Raw genomic sequence first — 18,741 nt, forward strand, 5'->3', positions numbered from 1 at the left:
CCTTCTACTACTTGTTTAGCCTATTTCATTATTTTCTTAGTGTTTCATAGGATAGAAATTTAGCAAACATTCAACAACAGTCTTATCTGTTCTTGTTTGAGTGTGCATGAGAAAACACATGTAAAGAAACATCCTGGGGTAGGGGGGAATGTTATTGTGTGTTTTTGTCCAGGCAGTCATGTTTTTTTTTTTAATTCTGTATTTTTAAAAATATTGTAAGCTGCCCTGAGTCTTTTTGAAGTTGGTTAGCCTTGAAAACCAATACATAAATACACACATGCAAACATACATACCAAACCCCCTATTAGCTTTTTCCCCTTTCTGCTTCCTTAGAAGGATTTCCTTCTCTCTAATATGATTTTAAGTCTCAGAAAGATGGATAAATTACACAACTCCCTGAAGGAGGTATATTCTATAGACAACAATTTTAGCCTAGTTACTCTTTTTGTATAACCCCTGTCCTTTGGAACAGACAATATGGTGCTTATAGGCATCTGGTGTGCCTCTAGATACTTCCTTTAGTGGGTTCTACTTCTTTGCCCCACCTGACTTAATTTCTTAAATGTTTAATTAAAGTAATAATATACTTAATAAGAGTGGATCTGCTGCAAAGGAAAACACCAGCCTCCAGTATCATTTTAATTCCCAGTAATGCTTCTTGGCCCACATAGACCCCATAGCCATTTTTAGGGGAAAAAAAAAAGAGGGCTGAATCCCAGTGTTTAGGAAGTATGCCTTGACAAAAAGAAAGAAAGAAAGAAAGAGAGAGAGAGAGAGAGAGAGAGAGAGAGAGGGTGAGCTAAGCTGATAGGAAGTATTCTGGGGGCTATAGGGATGGTAGTGACAGCCCTACAAGGTAGATCAGAAACTGACTAGAACTGTATTTTATTGAGATAGGCTATAGCAACAAAATCTTGCAAGTAACTCTGGTTTTCCTTCCATCCCTCATATACCCCAGGGAGTCAGGAAGGAACTAGTCTCTTCTTAATAGTATTTCCCTTCCCAGAGCTTAAAGAATGCTTTTGTCCCTTTTGCTTATATATCTGAATATTTGCTTGGCTGAATATTTCCATGGCTCTCTTTAGATAGATAATAACTTCATCACTTATCCTCCTGATAAAAGGACGTTTTGTGACTAGCTGTACCCATCATAGTATGCATTTTGTGAATAATCCCACAAAATGCTCTCACATGACCTGGCCAGACTAGATGACCTGGCCAGACTAGATGATGATAATGATGATGATGAATAAATCCACTAAAGTTTGAAGGCAGTACGTGAGTACAAACCTCTAAGTAATTCTTGTGTGTTTTTTGCTGTCTTTATAGCTTGTGACTGCAATTTCCAAGGCACAGAAGTAATGGGCTGTAACAAACTGACAGGCGGCTGTCTTTGCCGCTCTGGCTTTACAGGCCTCCAGTGTGACCAGTGCCAGCGGGGCTACTGTGGCAACTATCACCACTGTGAGGCGTGCCATCCTTGCTTCCAAGCCTACGATGATGACTTTCAAAGGTTTGGCTTTCGTCTGGCGGCTTTGAAAAATTCAACACAGAAGTTGCAGGTAGGGATGATGACCTCTGGCTTCAGTACCCGCCTCTTAGAAGTGGAAAGAAAAATTCAGCACATTCAACAGATGTTGGAAAATCCCCTAATTACTGAGCAGGGACTGGACCAGGTAGCCAACACCATTGCTACGGTAAGGTAAGCGTGCTTTTTCCTTACATTTACCAACAAAAAAGAAGGAGTGCCTCAAACCTGCAGAAAATAATCTTTCAACATTTGATTGCTAAAAGGAGTTTATCTGGGTTAATTCAAACCCAAATTCACAAGTAGTTGTCTATGTTAGGGTTAGGGAAATTGTGTTTTGGTCCTCATATGAAAAATGAGAATACAAATGACATACACTCATTTGTTTCAGAGTTTACGAACTGTAAAACACTTTGCTTATAAATGAACTTCCTAAGTGCTCTCCAAATGACTATAAGTCTGAACAAAATGCTTTTTTTCCTTTCTGCCACCTTCAGCCCGTGACTATTTAAATGGAAGAGACTTTGAATTGCAGTTTTGCCACTTCCTATGTTTACATCTTTCCCCAGCTTTAACAAAAGAAAGATATGGTCTATCTAATCTAGCAGACCAATCAAGAACTCCAAGCAGAACATGCGTATAATAGGTCCCTCCTGCTCATGTTGCCTAGCAACTGCCTTTGATATTGGAGATAATATATGGCTATTAAGACTGATAAACAATGATAGTCATATCATTTGTGGATTTATCTACTCCTGCTGCCCAAATTGCTGGCTGTTACTATAGCTTGTGGAAATGAGTTCCAGCTGCAGATTGTATGAAGAAATGGTTCCTTTTATCTATCCATATCATTCCAGAGGTATGAATATACTATTCCAGAATGGTATATTCACTCCACCTTCCCTTAAGCCCTCAGAACAGAGAGATACAAATGTTACATGATTCATTCCCTCATATATGGTGTTTTACATGGCTTTCAGAGAGATAATTCTACCTTGACTGTGACCAGACTGTCCTAAGGTCTGAGGATAGCAATCAGAGGGAGAAGTGGGGAGGTAATAATATGGAAAAATGTGCATATAAATATTATACATCTTGTATGAATTCTAGGCAGACCATTGAAGGTTTAAGCTCTGAAATACTTGTTATGGATGAAGACTCCTCCCTGTCCATAGATATGGATGCTCTTGATAAAAGCCTGCTTCTAATCACTGTACAGTACCAAAACAAGAAGGCCCAGTTTGAAGCCAGCCGCAGCAGAGACCTCTCAGGTATAACCTTCATGTTTCAACTGCCTCACAACTTAACACCTTATTAGCCATCTTTCCTACTGCAAATGGAGAGAGATATCTAGTTAATAATCTCCCCCTCCATATTGTTGTTGTCTTGCCAGAAAGAGAATGAAAAGTCTCAGAAATTAGTCTTCTGTCTTAAATTAAACTATCACAAGTTTCCCATTTTTTTTCTGCCCGTGAAAGTAGATCTCAACAGCAATAAATCTTGCAGACCTATGAATTAATGACTTATACTTACAGTGACCATATTTTCTTGGAAAAAAATAAAGGACAGACCTGAAAAAGGGGCAAATCTGAAAGAGATTCATAAGGTTAAAAAAATTGTTTATAACGTTACTTTACAAAGGAAAATTCAAGAGCAAAACCAAGAAAACAAATAATTTAATACAACTGAAGGATAACTTTCTGAAATAAAGGACTGTCCTTCGTAATAAAGGACGTATGGTCACTGCAATTATACCAGATCAATGTGCACTTTTTGCATTGTATACATTTTCTGCTTGTCTCTTGAATAAAAGCTCTGGCCATATTCTCATTCATAAAATGTAATGTTTAAACATTGTAACATATTTGTGCAGGAGACAATTCTATGCCTAGTTTTAGATATGATAGGAATCAGGCATCACTGTTCATCACACCTTCACTCATCCTACCATTTCCACAGGAAATAATTTTGCAGGGTTATATAGTGCCTCAACAGCCTAAAGAATATATTGACATGGGATGACAATTGGGACTAATAGTGAAACTCTTACCTATCTCCTGGCCCTGCTGGTAGACACTGAAGCAGCTACCACAAGAATAGTGTCCTAAGTGGATATGTGTTCAAGATTAATGTACTTCCCACATTCCCTGGTTGGTGAATCCCCCTGCCTCTTTACCCCTTCCATCCATGCTGGGAAAACAAGCACCAATCGCTTTCCTTTCCATGGCTGGCTCTTTGAGGACATGTAGTTTCCAGTGATAGACCTTTTCTATTAACCCCCCTTTCTTCATTCCCACTCATATTTGACCCCTTCCTATGTGATGCATCTACTGGTGGACCAGTTTTTTTTAAAAGGAAACAATGCACTACTGTTTTACCATTTTCCTGTCACATGGGCTAGGAGAAAAGCTGGCAGACCTTTGGTAATTTCAACAGGATGAAGAAAGGAAGAAAGGTCTACATTCTCACCCTTTCATCTGTAGGCAGGCAGGCAGGCAGGCAGGCAGGCAGGCAGGCAGGCAGGCAGGCAGGCAGGCAGGCAGGGTTTTACTATTATTCCTGTCACTAGGCTTATTAGGAGAAACTGGCAGAACTCTTGTCAGTTTCACCTGGTGAAAGAGAAGAGCTCCACTTTTTACTGTTTAATCAGTGAACTTCTACAAAAAGATTTTTTTTAAAAGCCCAGCCTTTCATTGTCCACCTGTGAACTGGTTAAAGAAAGAAGGTCCAGCATTTCACTGGTCTGGGAGCCCAGGATGAAATGGCAGTGGAAGGCAGCAACTAGTAATGGTACACAATGGGATGTTCCTGTCACAGTTCACAGTAGTCAACTGGAGTGGACACATTTATCTACCATGAAATGAAGCACAACAGGTGAACTTCACAGCACCACTTGAGCCAGCATAAGTTGAAGAACACTACTTTTGATGCACTGAAATCAAAGACGTATGGAGGTTGCCTTCCCAGTAGGCTGGGGTTGGGTAGAGAACAATATTGTGTGTTCCTGTCCTCACGAAACAGTTTGTAGTGCATACTCATGGTATGTTAATCTGGTCATGTATTATTAAGCCCTGGTTGCCAGATTGGCTAGTTCATGTGGAATATGAAAGAGAAACTTCTATTCACATATCTCACACAACAACTTGGACTGTTGCTTATATGTCCCAAGAACAGCTTGTTAACTGAGCCATCTTCACATTTTTGAAAACCACTCTCTGTACCCTGGAATAGTTTTAAGAAAGCTAATGTATAAAACAGCTACTTTGCTCACCCCCCACTTCCTATCCCCTGTAATATGAAAGCCAAAGCTCAGCTGGCTGGAATGCACATTGGAATTCACTTATGGCATGAGAGAAGCTCAGAGATGCCTTTAGGATCACATGTGAACATGCTGTATGATAATAGAGAAGTGAAACTGGTTCATTGGATCCTAGATGCCTCGTTGCTATGGTTTTCGCTGCAGTGTCTGTGGGATGAAGCTGAGAAAAACAGTGCTGTCACATCATGATGCATGCCTTTTTTATGGATGTTGTGACTCAACAGCCATAGAAAAACTTTATTATAGAGAAACTTTATTTTGGGTTGTTTCTGTTTCTCCTGAAGGCTTTTCTACACAGCAGTCTTAAGCTGCTTGACACCTGTTCATAAACAACTGGAAATGAAGCTGGCTTAAGGAATCCTTTTCTGGATATCAGCCCTTTCTTCTCTGGACTGAGTTTACCATGGCCCTGATTGGTGCATTTCCCTCCTTCTGCCCCATACCCGGGAAGCAAGGGCCAATTGCTTTCCTTTTGTGGGCAGATCTTTGAGCATAAGTAGTTTCCATCGGATGCTACATGTGCTTCACAGTGGACTGGTGAAGAAGAAGAATATGAAGGAGCAGGAGAGAGACTCCACAGTTTTACCATTTTTGCTATCTCTTGAACCAGAAGGGAAAGTGGCAGAACTCCTGTCAATTTTAGCTGGGTAAAGAGTAGAGGGGGTTCCATTGTTTCATGCTCCATCATTAAACTTGTTTTAAAAAAGCCCAGCCTTTCATCTTTCCACAGGTAAACTTGTAAAAAAAGAAGGAAGGCAGGAAGGAAGGAGTGAGTGAGTGCATGTCAGGGCCAGCCTCGTTCCGAATAAGACACAGACTCACTTAATAGGGATTAAGGATTTCCGGTTTATTGAAACGGTACTGACAGAGAGAAAAACGGGAATGGGGGTGCGGTGGTGAGGTGTCTTGTTTATACCCCTCTTGCGGGGTCCCGTGCTTCTCCACCCTCCATTGTCCCCATTCTCCTTGATGGGTTTTTTGATGGCTGTGTGGGTGTTTTCCCCGTTGCTGTCCTTGTTCTTGGTTCAGGTGTGTCCTCCAGGGCACCAGGTGCGGGTTATCGCTGCTTATCTGAAGTCCTTCTATTCATCTGCATATGAGTCCATGGGTGTGGGTGCTTTGGGTGCTTGGTTTAAGCATTGATTTGATTATCTGCTTCCTCTCTTTCTTAATGATCATGATCCACGTTGTGAGGCTCTTTGTGCCTTGCAATGGGGTCATGACAGTGCAGCAACTAGTGACTGGAGTGGAGGGGGCATTCCAGCTCCACTTGCACCTGCATGTTAGAAAGCACTACTTTCAATATTAACAGGAAAAGGCAGGCAGAGTTTGCCTTGCTGGTAACCTGGGGGGTGGGAGGGGGGGAGGTAGGATGATAGGTCTTCCTGACCTTCAGAAATGGTTAGTAGCCCAAACTTGCACTAGGACAAGCAGTCTGTGAAGATCAACCCTTAGTTTCAAAGTATAAATGTGAGTTATAAACAGCCCTCCCAGTGAAACCTACCTCGTCTGATTGAAACATTTCATTGCTTCCCTCAGAAGCTATCCATCAGCTGTTTCACTTGGAACATTCACATTTGCTTTAGAATTTCACTGCAGATGAATTCTGATGCCATCTCCTTTTAGTTTCCCTCTTTTATCTTCTTCTATTTTTGTACTTTTTCTGTTTTTATAACGGTTTTATAACTTTTATTTGTAAGCCTCCCAGAGTCAATTTTATAGTGAGATGGGTAGTGTATAAATTTAATAAATAAATAAATAAACCTCTAGATTAAATAGAACGGAAGGAAACTTTGGGGCTGAATGGTCAAATGTGTTTGTGTAAGAACAATATTTGTAAGTTAGAGGTGGATGGAAAACAGTGGCTTAGGCATACACTTAATGTTAGGAAGTAAGATGTTATTCTCAACCCAGAAGGTTGTTTTTTTTCCCTCATTTTCAGAACTGAGCTCAGAGTTCCTTCACACACTTGCTATGAATACAATACACAGAAATAGGAGTACATCTACTCCTATTTTCCTTCTACTCCAACTTTGCTTCATTTCACCTGACCAATTTTAGGATACGAGGCAATCAGCATTGATAACTGTATTGTTAGTCAGTTGGGAATGGAAACCCTTGTCAATTTACTAGAAAAGCTTGGAACCTGCAAACAAGCACCCTAGGGATCACTCACCACAGGCTTCCAGTGACCAGTTCATAACTTAATATTTACTCTGCAGATGGTAGGAAGATGCAGAATTGATGCCCCAGTGCTTTTAGAGCACTATTCCTTTTCAAACCTTCACAGTTCTTCATTTTGATAAAGAAGTCCTTTACTACAAATTTAAGAAGAATTTTGCTTGTCCTTGCAAAGCATTTCTGTTTTCTGGAGATTTTAATCTTCAGCAATGGTTGAATGAAAATTTTTATAATTATTTTGTATTACGTTTCAGAGGGAAGGAACATTCCCAAGTTCAGAAGGCTTCTTCCTGTTGAATCTCTCTTTCTAGTTTATAGGAGAGGTATCAATATTTCCTTGGCTATCGTTATGAGAGTGCTTGTGAGAGACAAGACCTTGGTTACAGCTAGGGAATCAGCCTTTAGAAAACTATATAGCTCAGTTCTAAAAAGGACTTTTGCCCATTCTTCTGCTTCTGTTTCTTTTTGTGGAGACTGATATGATTTCCAAGAAAATTACTAACATTTTCTTTGGCTTGGAAAAGGTATGATGAAGAAGACTTGAGGATAAGTCTTTTTTACAGCTCTGCTCTTGTTAAAGCCCTCTTGAAATGATGGGTGGCAATTCTTCCCTAAAATTTTGTCAAGAGCAAGATTATTCAGTTTGGTAAATGGTCAGTTCAGATCTATGAAGCCGTTTTGTTTCCTTTATTCTGTAATGCAACTTGATGATACAGTATTTCAGCCAGATCACATTGCAGAAGGAGTAATTTCAGCATAATGTTTTTTCCCAGAACCCTGATGAAAAAAGATAGGATATAGGATCTGTTTCAGCCAAAAAGTCCTGGTAGAAAATAATTAGAATGTGTTTTTAGAACCTGAGTTAGTAGAGATATAGATCCTAGATCTGGTTTTGGGGCATGTAAATCCAGTTGCTTAATCTCAGTCTATTTTGTCAGCTTTCTGACTTACTCTTTAAATTAACACATGCACACCCTTCCCTAGAAGATGCTTTTTGTATCTTTTTTCCCTTAATGAATACATTTTTGTATAGCTTCCTGTGGTAGAAAGGATGTTTTGAGTTAACAACTGAATAGCAAAATTACATCCAATAACATTCTTATGCAATTTACTATGTGCAACTTAAATTAATCCCTTACTGTGTTTTTTAAAAATGTTACTTTAAGAAGGAAAAAAAAAGTTTAAAATGTTTCATATGAAAAGAGAATGACAATTGTTTTTGAATAGGTAGACTTGTGATTCACTCCTCTAACATATCCTTCCTCCTACTTTTTGAAGTAAAATTCAGTACTCAAAGCTTGAAGAAGAAAAACCTGCATTTTGAATTACTAACCATTCACACAGCATTTTCCTTTGTTCCCACAGGAGCATTCAAGACTGTCAGATCTGCATATCTCATATCCTCCAATGCCAGTATACGCATAGCTGGTTCTTCTGGGCTGCTTGCTCGGACTCTGGAAAACAGGAGAAATGCTGAGGAGCTTGAAAGTGGTCTTACAGGCCATGATTCAGGACTGGAAGTACTGCAGAATAAAATGACTGTCACACCAAACTTGACTCCAGTAATTAATAAGGTGAAGCTAATGCTGTAGACCAGACTGTACTCCTATTTCTACAAGGAACAAAAACTGAGGCTAAATCATAGATTAGGTTTAAACACATTTACCTATATTTATATACCTAATATATAGATGTTACAAGATTTGTTGGAGTTGGTTAGAAGCAGTGCTAGTGTAGAAAAAGCCAGATTCATGAATTGCTGGCTTAGGGTTTTTCTCAGGGAAAGAGGATGTATTTGTACAGTTAAACCAAGGCTTGTAGTTTGAAAAACAAAGAGGTTTTTGTTCTCCAAGGACATTTGCTCTCCCAGAAACTATGCAACCTATAATTACTTTATACATAGAGGAAAAAAAGTAGAAAGTACGAAACATCATAATAAATAAGGGATAGTGGAAACCAGCGATGCTGGTTAGATTTACAGATTCCATCTATGTGAGTGTATATTCACACACACCAATACAGATGAGTTTGTAATTAAAGGAATATGAATGTACATAGAAGAAGACCCATGCTGCAGTATTATCAATATTATATGATGATGCTAGCATCATTTTAGAGGGGACAAATAGAAACTTACATTACGAATACTGGTTATGAATGAAGAGTCAAAAAAGCACATTAGTGTTTATCTCATCTAGCCACCAATACTCAGGTATGTGCTCTTAGAAACATTCTTACTGTACTGCATGGAATTTGTTCTGCTTTGGCAGTCTGTGGAGATAAACATTACTTAAATTCTGTATTCTATCACGTATCTTAAAAGTCTTGCAGAACATTCAAGCTGCTTAATAGCATGGTTCTGGAACACTAAATTTTATTTATAGCTTGGCCACAATCCTTCAATAAATAGACAGCAACAGTCGGGGATTTTATTTGTTCCTCTTTCCCCATCATGAATCTGCTGGAGGGGTCAAAATGTAAGTCACATGTCTAGCCCCCACAAACAACTTCTCCACCAAGAAATGGATTCTGGAGCACCTTTAGGCTAAAATTGAGTATTCTGGTGGCCATGGCAAGTCCTGAGCATAAGTATGTGTGCCTTCAAGTCAGCTTTTTACTCCTGGCAACTCCCTGGACAAGTCCCTGCAGTTTTCTTGGCAAGGTTTTTCAGAAGTGGGTTTGCCATTGCCTGCTTCCTAGGGCTGAGAGAGAGTGACTGGCCCAAGGTCACCCAGCTGGCTTTGTGCCTAAAGTGGGACTAGAATTCATGGTCTCCCAATTCCTAGCCTGGTGCCTTAACCATGACACTAAACTGGCTCTGAGCACACCTTCACTGATTCTGGCCATATTTATTTTGAATTATTGTACTGTTGTCTTCATGTGTCCAATATGTTGAAATATATGAACATTCCAGGTGCAGCTAGGCTTATTCCCACATACCTCCAATGAGATTGGAAATATTTAAGTTGCATTTTAGAGTGCTTCTTTATATGACAGCTGCCAGCTAGGATAACTTTAAAAGGACATTGGACAAATTTAGGAGGATAAGATTATTAGTGGCAAATAGTCATGGTGGTCATACATTGTTTCTCATATTGGAGGAAGTATGTTTCTGAATACCAGCTGCTGCAGAACCTGGCCAAAAAGATGCATCTGTGTTTGAATCTTGCACTGTAGAAAAACACTGATGAACAGGATAAGCCTCTGATCTGATCCCATTGGGATCTTCCATTTTTAATTTACTGTTATTTTATGTGCTGCTTTTATGTAGAGTTTCACCTATGGTTTTATATATTAAAAGTGGGAGGGTTGAATTTGGAAGCTATCTAATGATAGGCAGGTTAGAAACACGACACATAAACGAAATAAACTTTCTGAATGACGTTACACATATTTGTACTGTAAATGGCAAAGTTTCATTGATTGCGTGACTTTTTCTGTCAGATTTGCAGTGGTGTTAGATCAGAAGTTTGCACTCCTAGGGAATGTGTTGGAAGTCTATGTCCCCATCAAAATGCAACTGAATGTGGCCCAGGTCTGAGCTGCAGAGGGATCCTTGCACTTTCCAGCAGTTCCATCCAGACTGCCAGGAAAACCACCCAGGAATTCCACAATTTAAATAGCCAACTGCAGGAGACTGAACAAATGGTAAGTATGTCGAATGGAGAAAACAAAAGGGAGGTGGGACCTCTGCTTCAAAGGATATGAGTTTTTTTACAAGCCTGATGGAAATAATGTCCTGGTGTTTTCACTGTGTGTGTGTGTGTTGTTGTTTTTCCCCCTGAGCTTGTGAATGATTATCAGGACATGCAACATGCAAAAAGTTATCTTCAATGGTAGTCGTATCCATGTGACTTTTAAATTGAAATAATCTACCTAGAAAATGCGTTGTATGTCCTTGTGAAAAGGACTAGTCTCAAAGTCCTGTTAGCACAACTGTTGAAACTAGAATGTCAAGAGAGCCAATGAGAGCTTGTGAATATGCATAACATAGGCAGTTGCAACACTACAGAGAAAGACAAATACTGATGGCCTTTATGCCTTTGAAGTGATTTAAATGCTCTATTTGTTTTCTATTTGAATTTTCAAATTTTTCATACATTATTTTTAACCAGAATCTTGCATCTGAAATAGTAGAAAAGGATGGGGTAATTAATATACAGAGGGGTGAACACTTCTGCTTATGGACCCACCTGGAACAATGTTAAAACTTGAAGCTTTTAGGAACCATGTTAAATGTCATATGGAAATTGAGCCTGCCTTGCCCATTAATAGATCAGAGCTGCTGAAATGGCTTCCAGCAAGATTCAGACTCATGCCCAAAATCTGAGAAATCAAATGAGCACCATTAGGACACAGATAGAGGCAGACATCCAGCGCACTCAGCAGTTCATCCGCCAAGTTCGCAACTTCCTATCAGGTAAGATCAGAAGCTTCTACGTTCTAACAGTGCTTCCACCAATCCATACCTTGGCACTAGTCAATCTCTCTGCTGTATATAATTTAACTTTTTTGTAACATCTGCTGTTCCACAGAAGCCAAATTCAAAAGCTGCTTTCCCACAGAGCTTTTTCATGCAGAATCTCTTCCAATTAATGGAGAATTTATTCTCATCATGCCTGCTGTCAAACTCTCCACTAGCAGTGGGAGCTCTAGGGGGGACTTCCCTCCCTTCTGGGGCATCCAATAATATCAAAAACCTCCTTCCTCTAATTGTGAACTCTTTTGTAGCATTTACTTAAATCTTTAGAAACAATATACAGAAACATGAACAGGATACATACTGATACAATAGGAACTTAAACAATTTGAAGCTATTGAATGAACAGTCCAGTAACCAAACACTTGGTTACTCTTACTCCACTTCCAAAATGTGATCTGTCAGTGTTTCCTGTAGCTGGTTGCTTGGGGCAGGTTTTCCATCCATCTCTCTCTCTCTCTCTCTCTCCTACCATCTTTCTGCTCATGGACTAGATCTCCAAATTGCTTCTCAGCTTCTCCTCACAGTGAAATTTCCAGCTCTTCACACCATATTGATTCAGATGTCAATTGTGGCTTCTGCCTTCTCTTCTTCACTGCTTGCTCATGGGTAGGCATGTCAACAGACTCTGCCTTCTTCCTTTCTCTCTCCTGCCAGCTTCAAATTGGACTCTTAAATATATTTCTGTGCTAGCCCTCTTTCTTCCCTCTGCCAAATTAGCTTCCTTTCCACTATTTATTCACCCCTCCACTTGGATGACCTTATGGGTCTGGAGCTGGTTAATCTACAACCTGGAGGTAGCATGTCTAGGATGAAGAACTTCCCTGTCTCTTCCCAAAATTTGTACCTCTGTTTATCCATAATTCTGCATTTTTGCTGTGCGGCTTTCAAATCTAATCTTTCCAGTCTTGCACCCAGCTTCCCTGCAACTCCAAGTTGCATTTCTAAGTTATTTGAATGATGAGTAAGCTGCAGAACGAAGTACCAACCATGGTAAAATATCTTCTAAGTTAATATTGGGGATAAATCCTAATAGTTTATATTTATTTATTTACTTATTACAATAATTTGCGTGCTGTCTACCCATCAGTCTGCTTACTCACCAGACTCTAAATGCCAATGCCCCCCACCCCCAAATGATAAACATAGAGTTCTTATACTGTTTTTGTCTCTTTTAATAGTTCTTTTCCTAATAGCCTAGCATCTTAAGTTTGTGTAAAGAGAACATTATATTCTGTCTCTCATTTATTCAGAGGACCATTCAGTTATGAACCATGGAAGCTCTATCTAACAATAACAATTTATGAACAGATAGTATGAGATACTTGTTTCTGTTTCAAAGTATATCAAAGTATATCAACCTGAGTACTTAATTACAAAATTATTGTTGCAATGGCTACAATGTTTTTATTTCTCTTAGCTTTCTGGCTCCTTTCCTTACATCACACATATATTTCTTACAATGAGTTTTCACCCCAGATAGACTTCAGAGGCATTCTTAGACACTAAAAATAATGGAAAGCTGCAGCCCAGTGCTGTTTTACCTTTAATTCATGGGTGCTTTGTGATTGACCACATCCACCATGACCACTATCTTATGAAAGTGCCCATAACATGTTCTCAACATTTCAAATGTACCTTGATCAAAGGATATCAACCTAACCCAATATGGTTAGGGACCCTGCTCTGTATATAATAAGACATCTGATTCTTTTCTATTTGATTCTCTTCAAAACTGCTAGGTTTTGCCCTTGAAAAGAATTAGAGTTGGTAAAATAGCATCTGTTATAGGCCAATTAGTTGATTAAAGGTTGTCATAATTTTGCATGCAACAAGAAGTACTTGAAGTAATTTGTTATATGCCCAGAGAGATTGATGCCAGGCAGCTTCTTCTTGTTTTAGAAGAGTGGAAGCCACAAAAAACTAGATTATGGAACAGACTTCCCTGTAGTTGTTGTTTGGTCTTAGGTTACTTAAAGTTAGGGATGTGCAAAACTCACTGTTTGGGAATGGAATGTTCTAAAATTGTGAGTTATGTCCATCCTTTAGGACCACGTGAAACCTCCATGCTATCCTAAGAGTGGTTCAGAGGCTTCCAGAAGCAATTTCCAAAAATAAAATTCCCAAATTAATTCCCAAATTAAGCAAGTTTTAAACATGCTTATTTCAAGTCCTTTGGAGATGAGCAAATGAAAATCATGGAAGAAGTTTTCATCTATTCAGAATTGAGCATTTCATAAAATTCTTTCCACACTGGCAAACAGCAGTGAATCACAGTCCCTCTGACCCCAATTTTTTAAGAACTAATATATGCTTGCACACTGTCTTTTATCAATTTTCTCTTTCCTATATCTGACAGATTTAAAATAGAATCCTTTTTGCGTAATAGCTATAATGTACAGAATATTATCCAAAAGGTTATGAGCTGGATTACATTCCATGTTATACTAAAAATATGTGGGAGTTCTCTTTTGAGTCAAGGCAAATCTTATTGTGAGGAAAGATTGAATAGAAATGCCTGTGTGTCACCCTGGAATTATTTATAAAAAATTAGTCTTATTGAGTCTTTATACCAAACCATGTTGGTGCTGGTTGTGTTGATAATAGGATACTGACTGTCAGGCTCAGTCCAAGAACAACAAAGAGTCAGTCCATTCAAACTCCAGTTCTTTATTTGCTCACACCGTATAGACAGAATCTTGCCAGATGAAAGCTATTCTACCTAATCTAAGCGGAAATAACCTGGGAAGGCTCTAGGGCGGGGCTGTTCTGGACCTCTTCGTTTGCCCACCATTGCCTCCTGGGCTGTGCCTCCGCTTATCTCCTCCACCTCCTTGGAATGTGCTCCCTCCTTCCTGAGAACCAGCGGCACCGCCAAAATCCACCACATCAACATTCTGGTTTCATCTAGCAGACATGGCAGAAAATGCAGACAGTGCTAAATTAGAAATATATGTATGTATGTATGCATGTACACGCACACACACACACACACACACTGGATTTAATACTCTATAGTGCCCCCCCATTGCTCTTTCTCTCCTCCCACCCCATTTTGTTATTCTATCAGTTACTTCAAATGGTGGTTATTTTTCTCCAACCTACAAATTACTATAATGTGAATATGCTAGAGATATGAGAACTTTGACAAAAGCAAAATTTTGAGCATATGCTGAGTTTCACATTTAATTCATTATTTTCTATCTTATTAATCTATTTATTAACATTTTGAAATCACCCAATAGCTGAAATTCTCTGGGTAGTTTAAAATTAAAACACAATTTAAATATACATGTTCAAATAAAATAAAACACAAAATAAAGACACCATACTTTACATGGTGGTTATCAAAATTGAAAACAATACACATACAATTAGAATAGAATAATATGATTTAAAAGCCTAGAAAAATAAAAAAAAAAGGTCTTCACCTAATCCTGAAATGATGATAATGTTGGTACCAGGCAAGTCTGTCTAGGGAGAGCAGTCCATAAATGGGGTCCCACCAGAGAAAAGGCTCTCTCCCTTATAGAGACCCACTTCGCCTCCTTTGGTGGGGGGACCTGTAGGTCTCATTAGAAGATCTTAAGTTTCAAGTAGGCATGCATGGGAGAAGGCACTTCTTCGGGTAATCTGGTTGTAAGCTGTTTAGAGATTTAAAGATAAAAACTAACATTTTGAATTGGGCCTAGAAACAGATCAGCAGCCAGCATAGATGCCGAAATACAGGCATAATATGCTCATATTGGCCAGTCCCAGTCTAGCTGTTCTATTTTGAGCCAACTGAAGTTTCTGGACCATTTTCAAAGGCAACCCCCGCCTCTGAAAATACTAAAGTATTCAATTTTGTTCTGCAGAACTTCCAAGTGGTTTTCAACAAGTCTTGAAGCTTCTGATATTTATTTATTTATTTGTTTGTTTGTTTGTTTGCTTGCTTGCTGGATTTATAGGACACTTAAACAGTGTGACTCTGGGTGGCATACAACAGAAAAACAAACAATAAATCAAAAACACCACGTAACATTAAAATGTATACAATATATAAATACAAAATATAAAATGGTGACCAAAGACGATAAAAACAGCCAGGGGACTCCACTCAACTGAACCCAAACACTTGTGGGAAAAGCCAAGTCTTAATGGCTTTCCCAAACTCAAGCAGAGTTGGGGTCTGTCGTATATGGTGGTGGTTCCTCCAAGAAAAACCTTCTGATTCCAGATATGAAGAAAAAACATTGAATATATCTTGGCCTTTATGTGTTTTGGGCAGCTTTTTGCAGCAGAAAAAGTTTTCTTGAATGTACCATCATTTACAAATCTTACAAAAGCTACAGCATGACATTTATTGGTAAAATCTATTGACTCAGCTACCTGGACAGAGAAGCTATTGTTTTTCAGTTTATCACACAAAACCTCTTTAGCACCATGTGTTATCACATGTCATCAATATGTTAACTTATTGTATTGTTTGAGAGTGGAACATTTTCAATTTCTCATATCTTGTCCTAGCTTTTAACTTTACATGCTGGCATTATTAGGTTCTTACCAACTGTGTCACTTTTCCTTTCCTGGGCAAAATGCTCTGCTACAAAATAATTTGCTTCCTGAGCCTTTTCACTGACAATAACTTTTTAAACAAAAGCTTTATTCTGTTTCTTTTGAAATACCAATTGTTGTTTATTCGTTTAGTCGCTTCCGACTCTTCATGACCTCATGGACCAGCCCACGCCAGAGCTTCCTGTTGGTCGTCAACACCCCCAGCTCCCCCAGGGATGAGTCCATCACCTCTAGAATATCATCCATCCACCTTGCCCTTGGTCGGCCCCTCTTCCTTTTGCCTTCCACTCTCCCTAGCATCAGCACCTTCTCCAGGGTGTCTGGTCTTCTCATTATGTGGCCAAAGTATTTCAGTTTTGCCTTTAATATCATTCCCTCAAGTGGGCAGTACCAATAGCTGTTTAAAATCAGCACCTTTATTTGTCAAATGGCTGTGATTTGTAGTTAAGTGTCTTTTCCATTTTGCTGGAGCGTAATAAATGACTAAATGAGAAAATTGCACAAAACATGAAAACTTCACAATGCAATTCACTTCTAACCCACACAATCTACACTTTTTGTTGATGACAACAGCAAAGTGGCAAGCCACCAGTTGAGTTGTGGTGTGTAAAAATTCCCACCACTGCAAATGCTAGCATCGCAAAGTTCAAAAAGCAGTGTTTTTTTTTCCAGTCATGATTTGTTGCAGAACCCCTAGTGATCTCTCATAGAGCCCTAGGGTTCTGCTGAACCCCAGCTAAGAAATGCTGTCCTAGACAATGTTAAGTATAATTTATCTGTGCCCTCAAGGTTCCCATATGTTAAGGATACTTTAGGGATATTTGTGGTTATATTTATTTTCTTTTAATTCACAGAATTGTATATAACTACATACTGATAGCATCATCTGTATAGAAGCCACTGCCCTCATTCTGGGTTTCCCTTTTAAACTAATAAACACTCCAGTTTGTGCCTTACTCATCTTTTTTTACAAATCCCATTGAACCTTTTTCAGTAGGTAGATAAATGCTTTCCTTCTAGCTGATGTTAAAAATAATAGATATTTTGCACCAACTGGATTTTGGAAGCCCTTTGACACTTGGATTTTCACATGTATTTGTAATACTTGTGTCTAGTAAGGTTTGTTCTGTTTAATTGGAAGTGCTGCTGATTTGCTATTCCTCATAATACAATTCTTGTTTTATTTGGCTTGCTTTAAAACCTTAACCTTCTGTATAACCTAAAAGCCTATTTATGGCACTGCACAGGGTACTTGATAGATCATGTGTTTAAATATCCATAAGGTGCTCATTCCCATGCTGTGGATCTAGGCAGCTCACAAATATTTATAATTTATTGATTGAGTTAAAGATGCACTTTATCTTGGTTAGATGATTCACTGTAATCTTTTCAGATCCAGATGCTGATGCTACCACCATTCAGCAAGTCAGCAATTACATCCTGTCCCTTCATCTTCCAACTGACACTGGCACAATTCTCAGTAAAATCACTGAGATTCAGAATTTGATTACTAAGCTGCAGTGTCCTGACAGCATCATTGCCCAAACTGCTAGGGATATAGCTATGGCCAAACAGCTTCAGCAGGAGGCTGAAGAAGCCAGGTAACATTCATTTCTTTGCTGTTAAGTTTATATCCTGCTTTTCATTCAGGAGATTAAATTAGCATACATAGTATTTCGTTCTCCAATTTGGGACCAAGAGTTTGATAACTTTGGATTGTGAGAGGAGGATGTTGGAATTGACCCATTGTTGGAATTGACCCATTGTTATGGTGATGTTTGACATAAATGAACTTTATGTCAACATCATTTAGTGGAAGTTCTTTCTGAATTCTGATGTACAAAAAAATCTTGCCTTGAACTTTCACTGAGAAATTGTTGCTGTCTACTTCAGGAGGTAGTCTAATATAAAACCCTTACAGTTCCTTTAACTTGATCATTTATCCTTATCATGTAATAATCAAGTGAATAGAAACATATAGTTTGTACAGAAACATAGTAGCATAAGAAAGTGCTATGGGAAGCTATCTAATATTCTTAGTGGTAAATATTGACTTCAGATTAGACCTTCTCCACTAATAACAGTAATCTGGATAGCATTTTGCTTGAGTATTTAAAAAGTTCACGTACATTATCTCAGTTGGGAAAAAAATGTATCAGGAGGCCAGTATTATTGTCATCAGCATATGACAAATGGGATGGGATGAGAAGATGAATAAGGAATATTATCTGTCCTAAAATCAGCCAAAGAAGCTTTATAGCCTGTATCCCATAGTTCTAATATTGTAACCACCAGAGTATTTATACTATGGGCTGTCACAAAAGAGTAGGATCTCTTAATAGCCATTTTTTTCCTCAGTGCTCCCTGGGTACTGACGATTGCAAAATTTATCTATTAATGCTATTTAATTGGTGCTAAAAGTTTTGTCTCTTTTACCTATAGAACTGGGATCTTTTAAAAAAGAAACCATAATTTCTTTAATGTAATATTTTCCTAGAAACCAGGCCAGTACTATTGAGGGCAATGTAGATGGTGTGCTGCAGAAATTGAAGCAGGCAAGCATAGCACTCCAAGAAGCTGAACACACTATCCATGGCTCTGCTTTTCCCCTCCAGAATATCCAAAATCGCCTTGATGAAGTAAGTGATGTGTGCTGAGGTTCTGACATTGAACCCC

The 18,741-nt window shown here is 38.7% G+C and overlaps 1 protein-coding gene across 3 annotated transcripts in view; it reads left to right on the forward strand.

Moving 5' to 3' along the window:
* LAMB3 (laminin subunit beta 3) overlaps positions 1-18,741 on the forward strand; it is a 62,785-nt gene that overhangs the window by 39,111 nt on the left and 4,933 nt on the right. For all 3 annotated transcript variants that reach the window (XM_063297449.1, XM_063297447.1, XM_063297448.1), the window contains 7 exons: positions 1,330-1,702; positions 2,639-2,799; positions 8,394-8,602; positions 10,473-10,676; positions 11,304-11,448; positions 17,459-17,666; positions 18,563-18,704. In XM_063297449.1, the coding sequence (XP_063153519.1) occupies positions 1,330-1,702; positions 2,639-2,799; positions 8,394-8,602; positions 10,473-10,676; positions 11,304-11,448; positions 17,459-17,666; positions 18,563-18,704 (1,442 nt within the window). The remainder of the gene's footprint in view (positions 1-1,329; positions 1,703-2,638; positions 2,800-8,393; positions 8,603-10,472; positions 10,677-11,303; positions 11,449-17,458; positions 17,667-18,562; positions 18,705-18,741) is intronic.

The sequence above is a fragment of the Candoia aspera genome, chromosome 3, assembly GCF_035149785.1.
Source record: "Candoia aspera isolate rCanAsp1 chromosome 3, rCanAsp1.hap2, whole genome shotgun sequence".
Classification (NCBI taxonomy): Eukaryota; Metazoa; Chordata; class Lepidosauria; order Squamata; family Boidae; genus Candoia; species Candoia aspera.